Below are 24,241 nucleotides of genomic sequence, written 5' to 3' on the forward strand. Positions count from 1 at the left end.
GTTCATTGTTTGGTAATTTAACAGCTTTAACACTTTCTAAACCGGGCTCTACGCGGCGCTACGACATTTTCGCTACATACGGGGAAACCCATGTAATCGGCTACGCTTCTACGAGCGGTGTGCCCGACAGTCGGGTTCTTGGTAGCGAAAGTGTTAATTGATTCGTTTCATTCTTATTCTATTAGAACAAAGTGTAACAAGGTGTATAATCAGCTTGTTTTTCCTTTAATGAGCCCACATATTTTCCAGGAGTACCTATTTTATCCTCATGCGCAATAAATATAACTAGTTTAGATACTTATAAAGGTAAAATACTCGCATCAACAAAGTTAATAACATACGTAAAACAAAACAATTTGAGTGGAAAACAACTGACCATGTTTTTGATTGACGGCAAACTCGTGACACTCGCTGTCCTCGGAGTAAACGGTGAGGCTGCCCTCGAAAGCGATGGTGTAGTTGTCCTTGTTGGCCTGGCACGTCAGGATGAGGTCCTGCTCCGCCGGCAGCGAGCAGTCCAGGCTGTCCACGCTGAAGTGCACGCCGTGCTCCTTCACCGGAGAGAACAGCAGCTCCGACTTGCAGATCGACATCGTGTTGATGGAACCGACGGACTCTTCGCCCTATACATACACCACTCCCATTAGAATCCACTTCATGCACAATATTGGAAGATGTTCAAATGTCTTAATATGGTATCTACAAGAATGTACAGGTCAATCCATTAAGAGCTGGCACGAATGGAGGGAATATTTAAGTGAATGTAAATGTGTCTGTGTGTGACAGATTTACCAATAAAATTGAAACTCTTGACTTGACTGTATACCTACTAATACAGGTGTCACTCATACAATCAAAGTATCATTTATTCCATTCATGCCAGCTTTCGTGAAAAGATCTGTAACCTTATGTGAACGAGCGAGATCAGTGGTGCATTATAACTGTGTAACTATTGTAGGCGTAATAGGTAATTGACGGATATATTGCAAGGATCATTTGGTTCATCTTTGATCCGTATCGTCATGAAATGTACCCTCATTTAGAAATTAAAGCGATCAAGTTTTATAAGAAATAGATAGGAAGTTTCCTGGTATGATATGTGAAGCCGGGTTGTTAATCAAAATCTTGTTCCTTATTATACCATAACTATAAAACATATAAAGAGCAGTGTTCTCGAAATGGTTCTCGGAAGATTTCAACACATGAACGGCTCTCGCTAGAACATAAACATTTACGCTGCACGGGTATTTTGGATGCGGATGCAACGCGAGACTAAAATAGGAAACAAGCTGTAACTTTTACTTTACAACTGCTGCGATCGATTCACTTCTATTTTCTTCGACATCTATTTGGGCTATCTAAGATCTTTTGATTAAAAGAATGAGGTAATTGGTACATATGTTACATCTAAAGATTAAAGATAATCTTGATAGTGATTTTATCTACTCCAAATTAAACTAAGAATAAAAAAGTAGGCTAAGTAATAGGTAATAATATAATGTCTATACAAATCTACAGAAAAACAATGATTAAAATTATGTTTTTGGGTGAATGGTAGTGTTAAGGTAATAGACAGTTTTAATTTCTGTTTAATTTTCAAGGTTGTCTATAAGGATAAAATATCCTCTTTTAGGCATGATACCTACATTCGATTTGATAAATAGCATTTATTATAATGTTCAATAGTTCGACTGCAGTAAGTAGGTAGATGACAAACAATATGGCGACCGGCGGGCGCGCGTTATCATCAATTTAATTCCTTTTCCTGCTACAATGAGGTCACAAACCAAACAACCACTCATTTTTATTATACATGGACCTGTATGTAACAAATATTGGAACACTATCTAATCAATTTTAATTACTTATTCTTATTACTTATAAATTGTTGGATTCACATTAGCGAGAATTTGGGGGTAGCTTAACATTATTAATGATAACGATTAGTAATAGATGTGTAAATAAATAAAAGAAAACAAAAAGTTTTTTGTCAAAAACATTAATTATAATTATATGTTGTTAGTGGCATTGAGGGCGAGTATAAGATTGTGGTGGGTGCAATATAATAATAGGTATAGGAATGTGTTATTGCAGAAGTTCGAAGAAAAGTACGATAAGTATTTGTAAATGTAGAAGATGATGATGATGATTGCAAAGCCATAATGACAAATGAGTTGCCAATCGTTACTTAAACTGTGAACAAAAATAGGCCTAGAATTTCATCTGTTGAAAAATGTATGTTTTAAGATGACTCACTGAGTAATATCCATTGTAGGATTCCCAATCATGCTCATCCGTCACACCCATTTTGAAATAAACGCCTATCGGCACAGTCCACGTGATCACAGTTCACTTTCAAATAAAAACCACTGCTTTCAGACTAAAACTAAAAGTTTAAATGTATTCAAAAAGTCACTAAGTCCAATGTTTATGTCACGCAAACATATAAGTCCGCTGGGTCACTTGTTCCGGGGTCAAACTTGGGATTAGAAGAGTTCCAACGAGTTGGCTTCATCGTAAGGAAGTACAGAGTACAATCTGTTCGAGAGCCCTGGGCGCGACTGGGGCAGCGGGAATACACATTTTAATATTAGCCACCGCGTGCGCTTCTCAAACTGTAGGGAATTATAATGACGTTCAAACAACGTGTTATCAACGCCGGGCTACGAATACAACTGTAATTAATAAGGATACATTGCGGAGGGCAGTGTGCATCATTAGCATCATAATATTTGTTAGTCTAATTAGAGTAGTTTTGCGCGCTTCGGTTTTGAAGTCTTCCATGAATGGTGTTATTGTGTGCGGGTTTAAAAACAAGCCCTTTACATAAGTTAATGCAAGAAACATTATTTAGAATTTGATAACGATTGACAGTCCACAGTTTGAGCACAACTGACCGATAGGATATACTTCATTGGTAAACTCACACATGGCGGCAGTATGTGCACGACCACACAGAAGGACAATTAAATATAGCGCGCACACACACATCGGTATCGGTCGTATGTAGGGGGAACGGGGAGTAACGAGTAGTTGAGATTGACGCAATCAGCGTGGACGGTACACACACATGAACAGTGGTCTTATTTTGTCGTAACTACTTGTATATCCCGTGGGACCAACGTACTGTGCTGTAAGAGTCAGGAAGACATTGTGGATGCTAGTCCAGTCCGGACACTTTCGAATGGGCATGTGTGGGTGTCTCTTGTGACACCACTTACGGTTAATTGAGACCGTCGTTGCGTGACAAATTTTATCATTACTTGACTTTCAGTTAAACTAGTGCGATATAGGTAGGACTCTAAAGAATATGTAAGAATTTATAGAAAACATACGACAGTAAAGTATTTATCGAAAGAGCCGATAGTAAAACCTCGGTTACTAGTCGCATTTTGGGGTCATAGTTTAAAATCTTCCTCTTGTTGTTTTTGTTTAACAAAATTTGTTAAGATGTGACATTATTTTTGGAATTATAGGATAACTTCGCTTCGCACGGGTACTATACCTACATGTAAACCTTCCTCTAGAATCACTCTATCTATTAAAAAAAACCGCATCAAAATCCGTTGCGTAGTTTTAAAGATTTAAGCATACATAGGGACATAGGGACAGAGAAAGCGACTTTGTTTTATACTATGTAGTGATAGTGATAGTGATGATGATGATGTAGCGGATATACGAGAGTATTTACATACATTTTACGTACTATTCTATATTCTGTGACTACGCTCTCTCTCTCTCTTTCTCTCTCTCTAGAACTCATTGATACGATATGAGTGGATGTAGAGTTATTGTTAAAGTAAAATGTGTAGTCACAGTGTCGCCCTCCAATCAAGTAATAACCAAAGGTCAATGGCTAACGAGCATAGGTACATTTTTTCTATTAGTTTCCGAAGTACGTTTTTCTTAGACTTGATTTATCTCATACGTAGTAACATATTTGAAACGAGATAATAATCATTCGAGGAATCAAATTGCATGATATCTTACATCGTCTCTGTAACTGAAATGTGCCAGGTGCTTTGTTGGCATGGGCGAGCATAGAATCATCGCTGCATATCAATGCAGTGACCGTATACAAGGCCTATTTTAAACCGATGCAACTAAATATGAAAGTAGACAACGATCTGAAAAATAATTTCTTAGAATGTAATTAAGTACATTTTATGTATATTTTGTATATTATTTAAATCAAAACATCTATTTGGTGCTTCGAGGTGGGCATCCTTTTTAGAATTTTAAAGGTTATTCAGTTTTTGTGGGTACATGCTAAGCTAAATCCTAAGCCGATGGCCTTGGGTTCGAATCCCGATAAGGACATTATTTGTGTGATGACTTGATGAGGACAGATAAGTATTACGTTTGTTTATATCATAGGTGTTTTTATGTAGATAAGTATTTGTATATTATAGGTATTCGTTGTCTGGGTGGGTACCCAGAAGCTCAAGAAGGCATGTTTGCACAAAACATGCCGTAGATATTAGTGGTTCAGACCATCGACTATACCCATATTTTAACCAAATTAAACTCAATAAACGCCAATGGCATAATACCAGTCACAGCCGCAATTTAGGGGGTGATTTCTTCGATCGGTTTAAGGTAAAAAGGCGGGAGGAGTGATAAATTTCTCTTGCTCCTGCAGGGGAGTGTCGAAACACTCAATGCACTAGCGACATCTGCTGCTGCATCTCGAATGGCAAAACGAGTGAAACCACAGAGCATTTTAGTGGGTATTCTGCTTTGAAGGGAGGGGCCCTTTGACCACATGAGAAGCGAGGCCCACATACCCACTAGATGGGTTTTCATAGTCTTGACTGTCCCGGGGGTAACGTGTGTAAAATCTTTCACTCCTACGTTAAAAAAAAACTTCTGTAGCTTGTCCTTGCCGCCATTTTAGACAAATCTTGAATTCTTTGGGAATATTATACCATCGTGTTTATGTTGCCATCGTGCCAGCGGTACACCAGAATCATTAGTTATTAATTTAAGCGCTTTTACCACTCACCCTTAATATGATAAAAGTGGCATGAGATGACAGGACAGATGTCAAAGATTCCGCCATGCTCGAGTGAATCTACCACTTTTAAGTTGTAAAGTTTTAGTACAAACATTTACAGAGCTCTCATTCTGGCAGACACAAATAGCGAAATGTTGGAGGGATAAAAATGATTCGGAACATTTATGATACTTCTAATAGCGTTGATTAGAAATAAGTCGTGAAAGCTGGCTAGAATCTGGTCTTTGTCACTGGATATCTGCTTAAGGTTTCTTTAGTCGAATCAGTAAGTGTGACTATAAGTAAGTATGTATTGTATTTAGAAACAAAACAAATCAAAATATTACACCGTCTGTTATGTTCTGTAGGCTCTTTTAAAGTTAAAATTTAAAGTAGTTCATTTTTAATGTAGCCATGACTAAAATGTTAGTGCAAGCAATTAATTGACAAAATGTAAATAACAGTGTGCGGATTTCGTAAATTTAATTTGGGCAGTTAATTCGCATAATTATTATTTGTTATTTACTAATTTACGCCAAGCATTGCTAATGTATATTTCAAATGCTAGCATAGTTGAGTCTTCGGGGGAGATGTTAATTCACATCCGGAGGGTTTAAGGGAGGAAATTACTATAGGATTAGAAAAGGGGGAAGTTATAAATTGTTTTATCTTTCTAACGGTAGGTATAGTTTAAAGGCGTTGTTGAAAGGTAAAGGTCAAAATGAAAGAAATATTTTCTTAAAAGACTTAGGAAACCTACGTAATTGTTTAAACAATCGTCTTAGGATTGTCCTTGTTATTTGAAAACTGTACATTGCGCTACAAAGAGCTTCATTCTGAGTAGGTACCTAAGGTGAGATAACTAAAATCTAAGAAAAAAATCTACCTCGGAAACATCAAGAAAATTATATTCTCGTTTAGATGGCGCAAATATTTTCACAGTTCTGGAATCGTTATGTGAACACAGCGCCATCTATTGAACTACTACTGAACCATTAAAATTGCCTACAGCTACGTTACTACGACGCCGAACTAGGTGGCGCTTCTACACGCTTCTACACATAATATTATGATATTATCTTGGAACTGGTTATGTTTTGTATTGAATATACATTCAACTACTTATATCTGCAAACGATTATATATGCTAGTTCTAAACAGTCAAAACCAAATCATTGAATGGTGCACATGTAATAGAATTGAAATGAGATGATACAAGCTGATGGTATATAAACTAACAGAGAACGAGAAACGATTATAATGAACCATCGAAGAGCAATGAGTGGCGAACCTGAAAACTACTGTTGCCACTGAGAGAGCTGTCGAACCGAAACTTTTCCATGAGAGAACTCGAGATGCTGGCGAACATCTCGCCTCGCGGGTTACTCTGCAATGCACCATGACATGATCAACCACAACTAATTAGTATACAACTGAAAATAAACATAAATATAAAGGAAATAAATAAGAATGGGTACATAAATAACAAAATATACACCAGCACCGTTAATAATGGTTAATAATTCAATACTTAATTTAAAAGGAATCCATTAGGAGTCTGGTTTTTGACCATTTCTTGAATGTTCCATGATTTCGATTTAAAATTATTGACAAAAGCATGATATTGAAATACGTTTGCTTAATAATGGCTGCTGCGTTTTCGCAAGCAATGTTTATATGACGGCGTTGTAACATCATGTCGTGTCCTTTTACAATGACTTCCTTTTTAGTCATACCCTGACGCACTCGGAAGACTCATTAACAGCTTTAATGAAAATCCCAAGACTTCACGGTTACGACATTTCTTTATTGGTATATTTATCCCTAATGTCTTTTTTGTACGTTTAATCGGTTTACGGTAACACTCGGATTAACTGCTGCGGGCCTTGACGCTTGCGTTGTATCAGTCAATTTGCTTTTTGCTTTGTAAAATGATTGAGAGGCACCGCGACAAAAATCAATCATTTTACCAAGGAAATTGACAAACTCAGCGGCGATATCAACTCCACTGTAGTATTCATCCAAATGCCACCTTTATTTTAGGGATGAAATCGAAAGTTAGACCATATTTCATTTTCATACGAACTAATATCAAATGGGACTTAATCGCGTAAAACTTACGTTTTATATTTAACCCGACGTTTCGGACATGACATTACGTCCGTGGTCACGGGTAGACTGGCTGGGAGTTGTATCAACATCTTCTAGCTGTACGAGTTTTTCGAACTACCCGCACTTGATTGTCATCAGTCACTTTTACGCTAGGGTTGCCACTCTGCCTACATACAACACTCACGACATCCGCTGGTATGGGACGGGAAGTTTTCTCACGTTTACACTTGCTAATCACTGGATTCCACGAAGATGAAATCCCTTGCCCTTCATTTTGATTGAAATTACGATGTTTCCTGATTTCAATCGCTTCTCGTACTTTCCTGCTATAGTAAAGATGTTCAGTTGAAAGGACTTTGGGATTATGCAGTTCAATCCAGTGGTTCGGTCCTGACTCTAGCGATTAAAATCAGGAAACATCGTAATTTCAATCAAAATGAAGGGCAAGGGATTTCATCTTCGTGGAATCCAGTGATTAAGTGTAATGTGCAAGTGTAAACGTGAGAAAACTTCCCGTCCCATACCATCGGATGTCGTGAGTGTTGTATGTAGGCAGAGTGGCAACCCTAGCGTAAAAGTGACTGATGACAATCAAGTGCGGGTAGTTCGAAAAACTCGTACAGCTAGAAGATGTTGATACAACTCCCAGCCAGTCTACCCGTGACCACGGACGTAATGCCATGTCCGAAACGTCGGGTTAAATATAAAACGTAAGTTTTACGCGATTAAGTCCCATTTTAATGTAATAATATGAGTGAAGATCGTGTTAGTTTAAATCAATATAATATCAAATGATATGGTGAGGAATATAGGTTCTTTGTTTTTGTGCTAAAGGATACCTAGGTACACATTTAATTCGAAATACCCAATTTTCTTGTGATCCTAAACTTTTTCGTTCTTTCGATTTCACCCGGTGCGTTTACGAAAACTACGAGAATACTTACGTCATGCGTTCGGTCATCAGTTATGGTATCGTGCGGAAGGTTGGCAGTCATGAGCAGGGCGTGGATGTCTTCAGTCTTGAAGCTCTCCATGTCGGCCTCAGCGAAGTTGACGTCCGGCTTGTCCGCAATTAGACCCAGTGCGGTGCGTTTATCATAATTCATAACTACGAGACAATGTCCAATACTTACGTCATGCGTTCGGTCATCGGTTATGGTGTCGTGCGCGAGGTTAGCTGTCATGAGCAGGGCGTGGATGTCCTCAGTCTTGAAGCTGTCCATGTCAGCCTCGGCCAGGTTGGCGACCAGGTCGCACGGAATTTCAACCGGCGCGTTTATTAACACTACATGATTATCGCCGAATATGAACTTACGTCATGCGTACGGATGACCGTTATGGTGTCGTGCGGGAGGTTAGCTGTCATGAGCAGGGCGTGGATGTCTTCAGCCTCGGCGATGTTGGCGTCGAGATCACACGCATTTTATCAGAATTACAAGATATTGTCAATACTTACGTCATGCGTTCGGACATCGGTTATGGTGTCGTGCGGAAGGTTGGCAGTCATGAGCAGGGCGTGGATGTCTTCAGTCTTGAAGCTCTCCATGTCGGCCTCGGCGAGGTTGGCGTCCAGGTCGCGCGCGATGTCGTTGTAGCGCGACGTGAACTCGAAGCGGGAGGCGAGGTCGCTGATGCCCTTGTAGGAGGCCGACACGGAGGACAGCACCGACGTGTGGTGGCAGGAGCCGTCGCGGAATATCGGGCTGGAAACAAATGTTTGTACTGATTAGTATGGTTTGTAGGATAGGTATGTTATTCATTTATAATATTTATTCATTTGTTCATTTGTAACAAAACTGCTATTAATTGTAATAAAGATAGCTGACCAATTTAACCATCAAATCATTTCGTTTTCTTTGAGTTGGTTTTAGGTGTCCTCCAAATGAGACTTTGTCAATCTTCTTCAATTTGTGTTGATTACAAAAGTCATCAGAATTGGCATATAAATAAAGACTTTATTGTACCTACACATTTCAATATTTTAAAATTCATATCACGAAAACTTGCATCCAACGATCCAACTCATTGTGTGTATGTCGACACTTGACAGTTTTATCGCATTGACGCATTAATTGAATTCCCAGCCAGCTGCTGTAGTTTATAATTTAGTGTTATGAAAATATCAAGTAATATCAAGCACGCTGAACCAGGTCGGTGCCGGGTTTTGTTATTTTAAAGTAACATTCCGACGTTACCTACACCTACACCCTCCCACTACATAACAACGGCATGGCTGGATTTTGTATCTTTTAACATTGTCAACATACGAGTTTATGGGGAAACCCAATTCCATTAACTATTTATATTTATATGTCTGTATGTAGACACAAGTAGTCTCAAATACGACCGGTCTGCCTCAGTCGGTAGTGACACCCCAGCAAACATTTTAGGTAAAAATATCGATAAAACTACCTATTATAGGTCGCAAATCTGACAGTGACCAAAATGAGTTACCTCGAATCGACCTCGAATCCACGTGGAGTCGACCAAAGTGGGGGAAAAAAGCACGTGCCGGCTACGTCGACTCCACGTAATTTAAGTAATTGCGACCTAATGGTCGCCACTTAGGTGATTCTTGCGACGTGGAATCGACGTCGACACGACGTGCCATGGGTTGTAATGTACTAAATTGGTAAGACTTACCATTTTTCAACGTTATTTCAACGTGGTTTTTACCATTAAATTACTAAAAAAGGTTATTTTTTTACGAGGTATCATGCAAAGAAAGAGACAAACATATTACGAGAGTATTTTCTTTACGCTCACAAAAAATGTCTGGCTAAAAATCTAACTTGAGTTTTGCAACGAGAATGGCGGCCATTACTTTACGTAAACTAATTATCTAGGTCGATTACGCAGGAATTATACGATGAAATCTTGTGCGCTGAAAAATTTCTCGTGCAGTATGTTAGGTTTTTATTCAAAAGTACTGATGGGCTTTCGAAATACTTAAGTATTACTTATTTTAAAGCTCATAAATAGTATGTATTGCTTGTAAATAGGTTTCGTAATTTTGTGTTCGGTGTTTGTAATTATATTAACTTAACTATATATATTTTTGTCATATAAATGACAATAAAAACACCGTTAAATGTTATCGTTTTAGTATTACAACATACCTATAATATGCAATTTACAATAACACCGTCTGATTGTAAGAAAACAAAATGTCGGCTCGACTAAGAAGTTAAATATACCTAAAAATACGACGTAATGGTATTCAAGTCAATTTTACGTAATATACACTTAATTCTACGACCTAATGGTGTCGAGTAACCATACAAGGTCAAAACGACCGCCATCATGACTATAATTCGACCTCGTATCGCAAGACAGTATTTTGTTTGACAGCGCGGACGTAGGTTGCGTGCTAACGATTAGACGTGCCAAAGATAAATATTACGCATAGTGGTTTCCCAATAGGTAAGTTATATGTGACAATTGATTTTGAAACGTTTTCGGGTGTTTTTAGGGATCAACATAATACCTGATTTGATGAATGTTTGCTTAGTTTAAAACATATCAACGTGCTGCACGCGTATATGTAATAAAATTACATAAATATTTATTTTTAATTGACTCCAATTTTGGTTTTAGGTTTTTATTATTGCAATATGTCATATAAGATAGTGGCCACCCCGTCCCGAAGGGGACTGGAAATAACGCTTTGCCCTTCAGCGTGGGAGGAGAACGGCGTTTGTCGTGGCCTCCTACGATGGTGAGCCGGCTACAGAAAGATGCGGATTTAGGCAATTTAAAACCATATTTACTCAGTACAGCTAACAAGTCGTTTAAAGATGACTTGGTGGGTTTGTGCTGTACTGTCCATTCTCTTAGGTCTTCCACAAGTTTCATATTTAAATAATCTTTATTTGTCACATACTCATCTCCAGAATCTTCATTTTCTGATTCCTTGTTTGAACAGATTTCTTCATCGTCGCTCTTCTCATCTATATTATCAGATGGCAAAAAATCCTTGCTTGTGTGTGTGGTATCAGGATCAGAAGAAACACACAAAGTAGATACTCCTTGAAAACCGGATGTAGAAGCCAATTCACAATTTATTTCTTCTGGTGTTTCACTCTGAACGTCCTTATAATTAGCCTTAGCCTTAGCCTTCTTAATCTTCCTATAATAACTACTGGAATGTCTATATTTTTTTTCTCTTTGGCCATTGTTAACACAACACAACTTTTGATTTAAAAAACCGAAATAACTATTGAGTATATACGTCCTATTTCACCGAGATATGACTTATTTGTGAGTAAAAATAACTTGATCTGAGGTCGCCTCGCAAACGTCGACTTATTGGTTATTTTTAGGGTTAATTTGACTATTAGGTAAATCTAAATGAAACCTTATGGTAATATTAGTACCTTACAAGTATTTATAACTTTATGGTCTAAATTTGGTCTCTCAAGAAGGTAATATTTACTACGAAATTGGTAGCAAAAGCGACTTAAATCGATGACCTAAAGGTCCCCAGTTTAAGAAAAAATTACGTCGCATATACACCTAATATGGACGTACAAGTAAATATGAACAATTGGTCGAGTTTCGAAGTTAATTTTACCTTACATTTTGCTCATAATCAACCTTTAAGTTTGTGACCTTATGGTGCTTTGATGAAGGAAAATTTACGTTTCAATGGCTCTATATTTTTACCCAGAAGTATAAATGTACGAGATGTGAATTTATGTGGTGCGTATGATGTAATTTTTACCTAAATTAGTAATATATTCTAGAGCATGGGTAAAAGCACTTAGAATGTTTGCTGGGACTACCTGCTAAGCCGCGGTCCTGGGTTCGAATCCCGGTAAGAGCATTTATTTGTGTGATGAGCACAGATATTTGTTCCTGAGTCATGGATGTTTTCTGTGTATATAAGTATGTATTTATCTATCTAAGTATTATATCGTCGCTTAGCACCCATAGTACAAGCTTTGTTTAGTTTGGGGCTAAGTTGATCCGTGTAAGGTGTCCCCAATATTTATTTATTTATTTATAAGCTTTTATTTAGATTTAGTGAACACAGATTATCAGATTAGTGATAAATTTGATTTGAAATTGAAGCCGTAACCTTTATGGCGATTGGCGACACGACACTTTAAGTGAGATCAGCAACGCAAAAATATTTAAATTATAAATCCATGACTTCATGTTTACCCAAAAGTTTGTAGAGATAAACGATGAACGGTGAGGGAGATGTTTCAAAAATATGTACATTCTCTCATCTCTGAGAGAGTTTAAAAAACAGTTGCCTAGAATCAAGCCAAGCTAACAAAGGTTTTGATTGCGCAAGCGTTGTTTTAAAAGTCAAATTTGTAAAGTCTGCCCTATCAAATTTGACAAACTTAGAGCCAGTTGCACCGCCAGTTTGTGGTTGACCACATGCAGTTATCAGACACATCAAACCCAAACAGCAGAAATCTATGGTAATTCCCATACAAAAAAAATTGCGATACGCTAAATGGGGTGACAAACGGTTTGGTGCAACCGACCTCTGATTCTAGCTCGGGCTGTTTCAGATGGGCTAACTTAGAGACAAGCAACACTCACTTGTAGTCGAGGAACCAGAGGTAGCCGGAGTTGTCGCAGTGAGCGTCGAGGTCGTCGGCCGAGTGCTGGCTGCCGGCGAGGCTGGTGTTGCTGTTGCAGTCCTCGTCGACGCCGGGGCTTGCCGCCTTCAGGCCCAGCCGCGGCGGTGGCCCTGGAACGTACAACAATATAGTTAGATACCGCGAAATGCAAAAAATCTCCTTAAACACACAGTAAACACAACTTTATAATTCTTCTCTCGTTCCTTTCCTTTTCTCGAAATATTGGAATGGAGTCCGTTTTGGCTAGAACACTAGTTTTTACGGAAGCGACAGCCATCTGACCTTCCCAACCCAGAGGGCAAAATAAACCGTATAGGGATTAGTTCGGTTTCCTCACGATGTTTTCCTCCATCGGAAAGCGACGGGTAAATCTGAAATAGGTAACATCAGTTCCGAAAACGTCGTACGCTCTTACCGCTAGGCCACCGGGCACAACTTTAATATAATGAATTACTTTTTTCACCCTTGAAATCTTATCCTTATGTTGTTCTAAGGATTCTCATTTCGCAAGACAATAGGCTATAAAGACAAACTTTTAGTGATTAAAATATGATACTATCAAGTTGGTAAAAAACACTCACAAGGAAGTCAGCCGCCTATGACTAACCGGATGGCTAAGTATAAATATTGCTGTAAACCGACTATAGTGCGCCAAGTGGATTTATAAAATAAATGAAGTAGTTACCTATAGGTATATCAGAAATTACTGTATTTGTATGCAGTGAAGGCACTGTTTACATCTGGAGGTAAATAATAAGTATGTAGTATAGCTTACGAGTCTTCAAAAAGGTCATCAGATTTTAGAGCCACGCATAATACGGCCATAAGTTCACATCCGATTTCACGCAAACCCCGAAGGCCCGTTTAAAATCTCACGGGCTTTTAGGTATATCTATTCGCAAAGGCTGTATGCATTAATAATCTGGGACATGCGACAGGTTAGCAAATTCAATAGAGGCATCGAGTACCTATAGGTACGTTACTCAGTTTCTCAGTCTCCCGGCGCCACATTATTCTGTCACGAGCATTGTATTGTAATACGGACCCGGGCGCGGGGCGTGGGTGGCTCGCCGGACAACATGCCTTCTAGGGAATGTTGATATCGCAGAGATGCAATAAGGAAAAGGGGTATTTTTAGCTTAGAGATAGGCGCCTAGGCCAGAGTGCCCGTTCTAGGACCTAGTACTCGACCCGAGGATCATAATCTTTCTTGAGAATCAATAGAAGAACAGTTGCTACCGATATAAATATCTATTTTCCTCAACGGGATTTCATTCTCTCTTGCAATATCGACTTCTACTTAACATTAAAATAACTTCTCGCTAGATAAACAAATATTAGTATTTTAAACATGAGTAGAAATTATGCTCATATTAAGTTGAAGATTGATTAAACCTCGATGAGTCGGGCCGGTCAATAACCGTCACATCACGGTTTATGCTAACGATATACGGCTGATCAGAGTTTAAGTACAGACTAGTACAGAGGCCGGTTTAAGCGGGGCATGACGCAAGTATTACTGACTCATCTCATTCTACTATTAGAGCATATTATTAGAGAAATACTGCTATGTTTTTTTGTAATATCGATATCACAACTAATGCATGTTTAAAAAATATTTATTAAAATTACCAATGCAACATCTCAATATTATGATACGCGGCATATATCGAATCGTAAATACAACGGTAAACACAGTTTACCATAAGAATGCGCAACGGAGATAATCGAACACAAGTTTCGTAAACAGCAATAAATATCTCTTTCACTGAATTTACAATTTAAATGAAAAAAAATGCGGTTAAATGCAGTTGTGTGTGATACGTCTTCGGCGAGACGGCCTCTTGTGGGCGGGAGCTGCATTACTGACTCCATTTCTTAAATTTGTTAGTGATGACGGAGATACATAATTTTAGTGTAGTGTAGGTATGTAGAGGTATTTAAGTGAATAGGTACAATGTCTACTTAGTCTTAAGTAATTAAACAAACAACTGTATTTTATCAATTCGTGTAAAACATGACACTGAATAACGCTCATCTGACGCTTTACGCGAGTCACCTGTAACAATCACTATATAATAAGAGAACGTCTCTACTTACAATAGGCTACTAATACTAAAAGAATACCCTGAAGCGTCAGGTAAAACTACTCAAATCGAAGACTTGCCTAATATAATATATTATAGGTTTGTTTTTATAATTAATTACAATATGCCAGCACCATTAATTAGGGCATCATTATTTTAACACAAAATAAACAAGCTCGCCACTCTGAAACGCATCGGGAAAGCTTTCTAAATTGTTTTCCGTATTATGATAACACCTCCAATTAATGGCACACTGCCAACGTCTTTTCCGAATCGAAAATTCCTAGATGCTTTATTGTCTGTGCTGGTTAATTTTCTAGGCAATGGATCCGAAAAATAAACGCTAATGCAAGTATAACCGTGTTCACATGTTTACTGAGATGGCTATTCGTGTCGTAGTTACCTATTCGTGTCGTGTGTCGCCCTATTTTGTCTTGCTTGGTTGGAAGCAACTCATTTTTCAAAAGGAATTAACTCGTGAGCTAAGTCCTTAAATAATATAGCGGATGTCACGATCATAACTAAGTCTTAAAATAGGTACGTACTTAGATATAACCAGGGCCTCTAACATGAGTGGTTGACGTTTTAGAATACTGGATAGCGTAACGAGGACTAAGTGAACAGTGCTCCTAAACGGTTACTGTTTACTAGACCCAAAAATTTCATACGTATATTTTCTGTGACGTGTATTACACGCGTAAATATTAAAAAACAATAAAAAGTAATGGTTGAGGCACTGAGAATAGTTTTGTAATAAACGTGAAGATGAAGTAAAATAATTTTTTTGCGGATTAAAAAGATGTCTATAATTGCTAAATTCTGAAGTTCGTTGTTTCCTTTTTGCAACGTCCAGCAGACAATCAAAAGTGCCCGTGAGATCGCGCCGCTCGACTAAATTGGCCATGATGCAAAATGGAGGTCAGTCGACGTCCATACCGACCGACACTGCAGTTGTGACTTTAATTTTTATGTCGTATATAAAATGGCAGTAATTAAAACTGTTGTAAAAATTGTATGCTCTTCTGGAACAGTTTTATCTAACAATTTTTAATGAATGATGAGCGATGGCAAACTTTTGTAATGACTCATTTACCTATTGGCATTCTATTTTTTGCCAAACATGCAGTAATAAGAAACAAATCGCGATATCCAAAATGCCTTTCCGGTTTAACGACATTCAATTTTTTAAAGGTTAGGTAAATGCCCCGTGTATTGAGTGTATTGTATTGGCCATGAATTACGAACGAGGGGTTAACAACTGGTTCATGGTTACTGAATAAACTCGCGAAACTTTTAAAACAGAAACTTGTACTTATTAGCACAAAATTCACATGATTCATCTTTACTAAAACGACAATAATACCTATATGTCGGAATGCTGATATTGCTGATGGACGTGGTAACCGTAAAATCACCTTCAAGGTTACGTTCATTTAGATACATCTATTGTACCTAGATAGAATATTCTAATGCGAAATATGACCATGCAACCAACGTTAGCATATTAATCGTGAGAATGGTAACGCTGCAGTGGGCAACCTTTCACCTCAGCAGACGCTGACTGGCCGTATACGGCACCGTCGTCGGACCACCAGGCATCACTCGAGAAATGCAGTCGGTACAAATCTGGGGCCACGTTCCGAGAAACTACCGCGAGGAATGTGACCTATTCGATAAGACCTCAGGAATAGTTATTTGTTATACAAGGGGGCAAAGTTGTATTTTAACGCCGAGTGTGGAATTGAAAACACACGAGAAGTAATAGTTATTTGTTATACAAGGGGGCAAAGTTGTATTTTAACGCCGAGTGTGGAATTGAAAAACGAGCAAGTGAAAGGATTCTATAGTTGAACCACGAGCGAAGCGAGTGGTTCGAGAATAGAATCCTGAACTTGCGAGTTTTTTAACACACAAGAAGTAAAATACATTTGCACCCGAGTGTAACACAAAACTTTTCCCCTCACTATAGCGAGGAAACTACAACGCAAAAAATGCGTTTAACACTGCTTTCAGTAGTTCCACAGGTGGGAAATCATCTTTATTACTAGAATCACCTGCTTTTTATCAATTTTAAAGCAGTTAATTGGACTTTATTCAAAGTCAAATTACTTTACCCACTAGTGGATAAAATGCGTTTTTACCCGCTGGTATTAAAGGACAAAACACGTGTTTCCGAGCTAGTGAGGGGAAAAATACATTTGCACCCGAGTGTAACACAAAACTTTTCCCCTCACTACAGCGAAGAAACTACAACGCAAAAAATGCGTTTATCACTGCTTCCAGTACTTCCACAGGTGGTAAATCATCTTCATTACTAGATTCACCTACTTTTATCAATTTTAAAGCAGTTAATTTGACTATATTCAAGGTCAAATTACTTTACCCACTAGTGGATAAAATGCGTTTTTACTCGCTGGTATTAAAGGACAAAACACGTGTTTCCGAGCTAGTGAGGGGAAAAAGATTATACTTTACAGAACAGGAGCCTAAACAAACACATGAAATATGATTCTCGGTTGCGTTGTTGACATGTTTTTGTGGTTACACTTCGGGCTTTGGGGATTATATTTAAGACCCGGAGGACAAGATGCGGATAAAATGTACTCAGCCATATCATCGGATTAGTACTTAAAATAAAAAAATACAAATACAAAAATAAAAAAAATTAATTGTGATAACTTTTTTATAACATTATCCTATTATTTTCTTTCTATACAATATATATCTAAAAGCAATAAATATGAATGAAAAGCCACATTTATGTAGTTTATAAAAATATATAGTTTGTTATATAAATATATTACGAAACGCGAGATAAAAAATAATGAAAGTGACGTGGCAGGGCGATCTTGATGTACGGTACGGGTCAGCTTGTATGATTCGATGAGGTGAGGTAAAGGTACTCAAAGCTCTCAAAAAGTGTAGTTATTTAGAGTACTTCAAATTAAACAACATACTCCTATATAGTCTGAATTTAACTATTTATATTACATGAAATGATCGATTGATATGATAGGTCAGATATATATACATCTGATCCTAATACATCTTGTGAAATAGTAGTTATCTATATGATTTGCATAATTTATGGATAATTCTTACTTGACATATTTATTATTCCAGATCTGCGTCCTGTACTTTGGTTAACGAGTGCCGAAAATAGTTATTAACCAAAAAAGACCGACAAATTAACAGCATTTCACCGACAAAAGCTGCCTTGCACCATTTTTGTAAGGGTTATAGGTATATCAAGGTGTCCATTTATGGGGTCAACTAAACCCAATTCAAAATTTGCCATTATTTGCTACTTGTGGCTGGACGAAAGTCTGTAACAATTGGGATTTGGGAGCCTACTTGCCCGCAACGTTGCCTGTTGCTGCAGAAACATGCCTCGAAATTGTCGGATGCAGGTGTAAAAAACAGTGCCGCGTAAGGTGCAATCGTAAAAAATACTTTTTAAATTAAATGTTCGGAGCTGATGTGCTTATGCAGTGGATGTTGTGATATATACATAATTAAATTCAGACTATTCATGTTGTTTTATTTGAATAACTCAAAATAGCTACACTTTTTGAGAGCCTTGAGTACTAGCCCCGATACACATTTTTCGTCTAGTCAGACCATTTTTTGAGGTTCTCCTTTGTACAAAAGCAATGTCTTAGTTCAAAAATCATTCATGTTTAATGCTAATACGAATCTAGTTTATTTTTTATGGCACTATTGCGCAATAACTAACTGTCATTGATACTGAAAGGAAGAATATGACGATTTTTATTTTATCTTTTATGGATGGGTAAAACCGATTTAAGGGGGCCCAAAGGAAGTAACTAAATTCTGCTAGTAAACAAAAAAATCTTCAAGCCTATGCATACAGAACTGCTTTAGGAGAGGAGAACGTGATTAAGACATTTTTTTTGCAATATAAGTCACATGCAATTTTATTTTACAATCAAAATAAACTATATTATAGGACTTTTCAATTTTCTGTACTGGGTCGTGATATACCTACATGTGTAAACGTTATTAGAATAAGTATATTTCTGTATTACTAGACGAACTCCACTGCATAGCGGGTAGTACCTTTACCTCACCTCATCGAATAATGCAAGCTGACCCGTACATTAAAATTTTCATTTTCATTATTTTTTATCTCGCGTTTCGTAATATATTTATATAACAAACTATATATTTTTATAAACTGCATAAATGTGGCTTTTTATTGATATTTATTGCTTTTAGATATATATTGTGTAGAAAGAACAAAATAGGATAATGTTAAAAAAAAAATCACATTTTTAATATTTTTTAAAAATTTTGTATTTTTTTTATTTTAAGTTCATTAATCACTAAAATAGCCATAAACTACAATGATTACGGCTTTCGTGTGTTAAAAATAGTGATTATACCTGAAATCATTGACAAAACTTATTGAAATGAGCATTCAAATCACCCTATCGGGCGATGTAAATTATTTTTTATCACTCGTCCTATAATATATTTCTATAACAAATTATACATTTTCTAAAACTAGATAAATGTAGCTATTAAATAATATTTTTTATTTAGAAAAAACCATTACAGTTTTCATAACATGTGCAATAATATGTATAAAAAAAATCTCGTTAGGTGGCGTTAAGGGAATTTTAATTCCACATCAATTTCAAAAGTATTTGATAGAATAATCCGAAGGCTTATATTTTTCTATTTATTGCTTTGGGATCCTAACTGTGTTAGGTACCCAATAAGCGATAATAATATTAGTTATAGTGAACTTTTTAAATTTATATGTTGCATTTGTACAGCCATAGTTTACTCGTAGGCGGTTGTTTACGACTTGTAAATAACGATCAGTGTCGCAAGACTCGCAAGTAAAAATACATCGAGTATAAATTTAAATTGAGTTAGTGAGTCATTAGAAAAAACAAAGCTCAAAATGCAAGATGCTGGCGACGTAAAAGAAAACACACGAGCAGGCGCCGGGTACTTTCGTCGCGACATAAATAGTCCCAGTACTTGCTGTATGACCAATTCTCTAATTTTACAACCGTTACCAGCTCATGAGAACGAGATTCTTAGAAGGTTACCTGCGATACTTAGGTATAAGGCAATTCATATTAGCTTCTATTTAGGTGAAATCCTACTAATCACAACAAATTATGGTTGTATGTATTAGAAAACAGAGTTTCGTGACTTTCGTGGCTGAAGCAGTTATAGAATCGAATCAGTGAGTGATTTTGTAAAGACCTGTAAGTGTCTTAATTAATTATGTAGCTTTTGTGGAATAACTTTCGATTTAAAAAATAACTGTATAAATTGTATCCGCATTGGTAAATTAATATTTAAATTTTAAATACAAAAACCCTCAAGACATTAAATACTTAGTAACACTGTAGTGCTACATCCCAAGTAATCAACCTTGGGCTTGACTTTTGTCTGAACTAGGTACGAGTACAAGGTGAGTTTCGTCGAATTGGTTTAGCCAAGCCAATATTTTCATCAACATACACATGAGTACGACTGATTTTTAAAATAAATACTTTTACACAAAGTGTATTTATTGTAATTTACTTATTTGAATTAAATAATATACTTATCATAAACTCTACACAAATTCATTATATTATTTGTATAAAAGACCATTAAACATAAACCAATTATCATATTAGAAAATTAGGTACTTTATGATTAGGTAGCAAAACATATTAACTAGGTAGTACCGTGTATTTGTAAAAAAAAAAAAAATTACAAAGGTTCTCTGAACTGCGATGCAATACAGTTTCACTCGATTATTGTCCGATCCGTACGCAATTGGCAGCGGATGTCGATGAAATTATGCATAAAGCTATTTCTTCATAAGAAATTAGTTAATGTTGTACATTTTCGTATCCTAGGCAGTTGCTAAATTGTAATTTACCAGAAATTAATGCGAAATACAGGCCAGTTGTATCACTTTAGATAAGTCGCCTTACATGTAATCGGATAGGATGTTTGTCTTATTCTATTTTCCCACCTGCGATCGGTTGCGAGTAGTGGGCACGTGGGTGGTCATTGACAGATTTATCATTGAATCGATATGGTTGTAGACAATATCCTATTATATGTTATGAGTATATGCTATGCTATGAGTAATCGCTTATACGATACTTACTCAAAGTAGTCTTTGTTGGAATTAACAAAACTAAATCTATCTTACTCTAACAAGTATATTGTTATACTTTCTCTTTCATACATGTAAACTATTGAATAAAAAAACAACAGCCCATAGTTCCTAATCTTAAGGACTTCGTTTGTACTTTAGTCCCTTGGTAGCTATTAATAGGAGCACACCTTGCCTTACTATATTGCGATAATATATTTCAACTCTTATAAATCGCCATGTGTCTTTTAATTAATTGCCCTAAATCTAATAGTCTTATGTCAGGGTCGTTGTCTTCAGTGGCTAGCAAGTATAAATAGAAGATATTATAAAAATTATGTTTTAACAAATTTAGTTCCAGTAAATTAAAATTCTTGCAGTGCAGAAACCAAAACATACCAAAAACAGTAGACCTTGACAAATTCGATGAAAACTATGTATGTAGTTGTATATGTCAGACCAACAAAAAATAATTCGTCATCAATAAACGTTGACGTGATGGTTGGATTGCATACCAGTGGCAATTTAGTAACTCGACAAACAACTTCCCTTTTGATATAACGAATTGAATACGTCTCTGCCTCAACAACCTATGTAGCAAACTCTTTTGAGTAATTGTATGGGACTGTATGGGCGTCGAAGAATAATTATGAATTGAAGGTATGGATTGTATCGAATTGTTTTTATGCAATCACAAAATATACTTATTTCGTAACTTTCGTCAATGTGGGATTCAAGTGGTAATTGCAGCATCAAAGCTGTTGAGCAGACCCACCCACGCTCAAAGTGGATACAACAACATTGCAAACAATGTTTTTATTTAACTGTTTCTGTTTACGTAATTAGACGTAATGAGCATAAAGTATGTTACCAGTTAATTAATGAATGTGCAAAAATATTTGAATAATTTTATAACAAGCATGTACAGTACTGGACAAAATTCTTCATACACCGACATATAAAATAAACTTTCTATCATAATTTCTTTACCCTTAAACTTAACATCACAGTTGTATTGGAAAACTTTTAACTAATTTCATGGCGTACAACATACAGACAATAACATATCAATGATCGTACAATTATTTTTTTACATGAGTATAAATATAAATATCAGTACTTTTGGCTCTGGACGAATTTGATCATACAGTAATTAAAATACGAATGAAATGCAATGTAGTAGTGTGTATGGCTGTCATCTGCTTTAGATATCGCTGATTGTCTCGGAAGAACATTTTATGTTAGAAACTGAAAGTATTTATCTAATCCAAGCTTTTTCCTGTGTGTCTACTGAAGTAGGCAAAGTGGGTATAATTCAGAATGACATTTGATATTTTCTTTATTTTTCCAAAAACTTCCTTAAATTTTGGCTTGGATTGATTACATGAGACTATGTTAGCCATTCAAGCTATTCATTCCTATTAATCATAACAAACGCATGAGATACACATACTGGTATTATCTTTCAGCCATCGCCCGTCTGAATATATATGAAAAGATGACTGAAAGAAAATACTAGCATGTCTATTTCATGCGTTCGTTGTGATTCATAGGATTAAGTAGCTTCAATGGCTGACATTGTCTCATGTTATCAATCCTAGCCAAAATTTAAGGAAGTTTTTGGAAAAACAAAGAAAATATCAAATGTTATTCTGAATTATACCCACTTTGCCTACTTTAGTAGGCACGCAGGAAAAAGCTTGGGTTAGATAAATACCTTCAGTTTGTACCAGAAAATGTTCCTCCGAGACAAGCAGCCATATCTAAAGCAGATGAAAGCCATACACACTAATACATTGCATTTCATTAGTATTTTAATTACTGTATGATCAAATTTGTCCAGAGCCAAAACTACTAATATTTATATTTATACCTATGTAAAACAATAATTGTACAATCATTGATATATTGTTGTCTGTATGTTGTACGCCATGAAATTAGCCAAAAGTTTTCAACACAACTGTGATGTTAAGTTTAAGGGTAGAGAAATTATGATAGAAAGTTTATTTTTTTATGTCGGTGTATGAAGAATTTTGTCCAGTACTGTACCTACGTCAATATCAGCTTAGTTAATTAGATAGTGTAATTTAATAAAGTTAACATTGAAAACCAAAACTGATATTGTAAAGGTTACGTTACGTCTCATTTTATAGGTATTATATTTAAACAATGTTATATTTATTCAAGACCACTAATAATGTTTAAATTATTCTTTCCGTTCAACAGTTGGCACAACAAGACGCACAGAACTATGTGTGCATTTCTGATATCGACCATTAAGATAAACACGTATCTACTTAACCTTAACGCAAATGGATTAGTGTTCCCAGCTAGTATAATCAAGAACAATGTGGCTTGCTTAATTAATGGCTGGCGGTGGCTCCGACACTCTGGGGGCATCACGCCGTGCCCCACCTTCGTTAGAATACAATACCCCTATCAGATTGGACCATTGTAAGACCAATATGCATGTCCCTCGTGCATAATGACACTCACATTCTATTGTTTACTCGGCCGATCTTTATAGCTATTATTTTTCGTGTGATTTAATTTCCAATTCAATTTAAGGGCCTATTTAACATTGTCACAGATACAATTGTATTCCACAGAATAGGTATGTCAACCTACCTTTTATTCATTTGCCGCCGGGTAGAGACTATGACTGCTAGCAAGGATCTACGAGCTGACTCCGACTACTAGTACTAATTTAACGCTATTCTAAGCTTTCATAAATTCAAAATAACATGTCATTTCATTAAAAACCTAGTTTAGTTGTCATTCAAACGGGCATATACAATCAAACTTTATTTAAAACGTTATTCAGTTATAGTGCAAAGAAGTTATAACGAAGTCTTTTTATGAGAAAATAAGCTCTGTACTTAATTAATGATATATGTACTATACGACTATTGCTGGCTTGATAAGTGTTACAAATTAGAAATTAGTAAGAAAACATCAGCAATTCAAGACAAGGCTGCTCGTTTGTCTCCTCTGTAGAACAGAGGACTCATACAAAACACGTAACGGATATTGTTTTTTATTTGCTTATAGATAATAGTAATTGTTTACGTGTAAGTAGTTGTTTTCTTATGTGCAATATTTTCGTAACAAGAACTGTATTCTATAATCATTTATTTAAATAATAATAGATCTGCTGTATACATCAAATATAAACTAGATAAATTTATACAACAAAGACGGTTGAATGTCCACAATTTGGTGCCTTTTCCTTATACGTAGTATAATCGTTGTGGGAATGGGAAAATGCACTTAACGCATGCACTATACGACTGCGACATTATGAGGCTGC

At 36.4% G+C, this 24,241-nt stretch overlaps 1 protein-coding gene across 10 annotated transcripts in view; it reads right to left on the reverse strand.

Moving 5' to 3' along the window:
- The window catches only part of LOC125242409, a 90,455-nt gene that overhangs the window by 16,212 nt on the left and 50,002 nt on the right, over positions 1-24,241 (reverse strand). For 6 of the 10 annotated variants that reach the window (XR_007178867.1, XM_048151218.1, XM_048151217.1 and 3 more), the window contains 4 exons: positions 12,668-12,818; positions 8,565-8,811; positions 6,288-6,383; positions 377-623 (listed from right to left, as the gene is read on the reverse strand). Coding sequence is in view for 9 of the 10 variants with exons in the window: in XM_048151218.1 (XP_048007175.1) it covers positions 377-623; positions 6,288-6,383; positions 8,565-8,811; positions 12,668-12,818 (741 nt within the window). In the remaining variant the exon portion in view is untranslated. Of the gene's footprint in view, positions 1-376; positions 624-2,256; positions 2,674-6,287; positions 6,384-8,052; positions 8,229-8,564; positions 8,812-12,667; positions 12,819-24,241 lie in introns of those variants that run through there. The other 4 variants (XM_048151213.1, XM_048151219.1, XM_048151220.1 and 1 more) reach the window with 4 other exon arrangements.

The sequence above is a fragment of the Leguminivora glycinivorella genome, chromosome 2, assembly GCF_023078275.1.
Source record: "Leguminivora glycinivorella isolate SPB_JAAS2020 chromosome 2, LegGlyc_1.1, whole genome shotgun sequence".
NCBI classification, from domain to species: domain Eukaryota; kingdom Metazoa; phylum Arthropoda; class Insecta; order Lepidoptera; family Tortricidae; genus Leguminivora; species Leguminivora glycinivorella.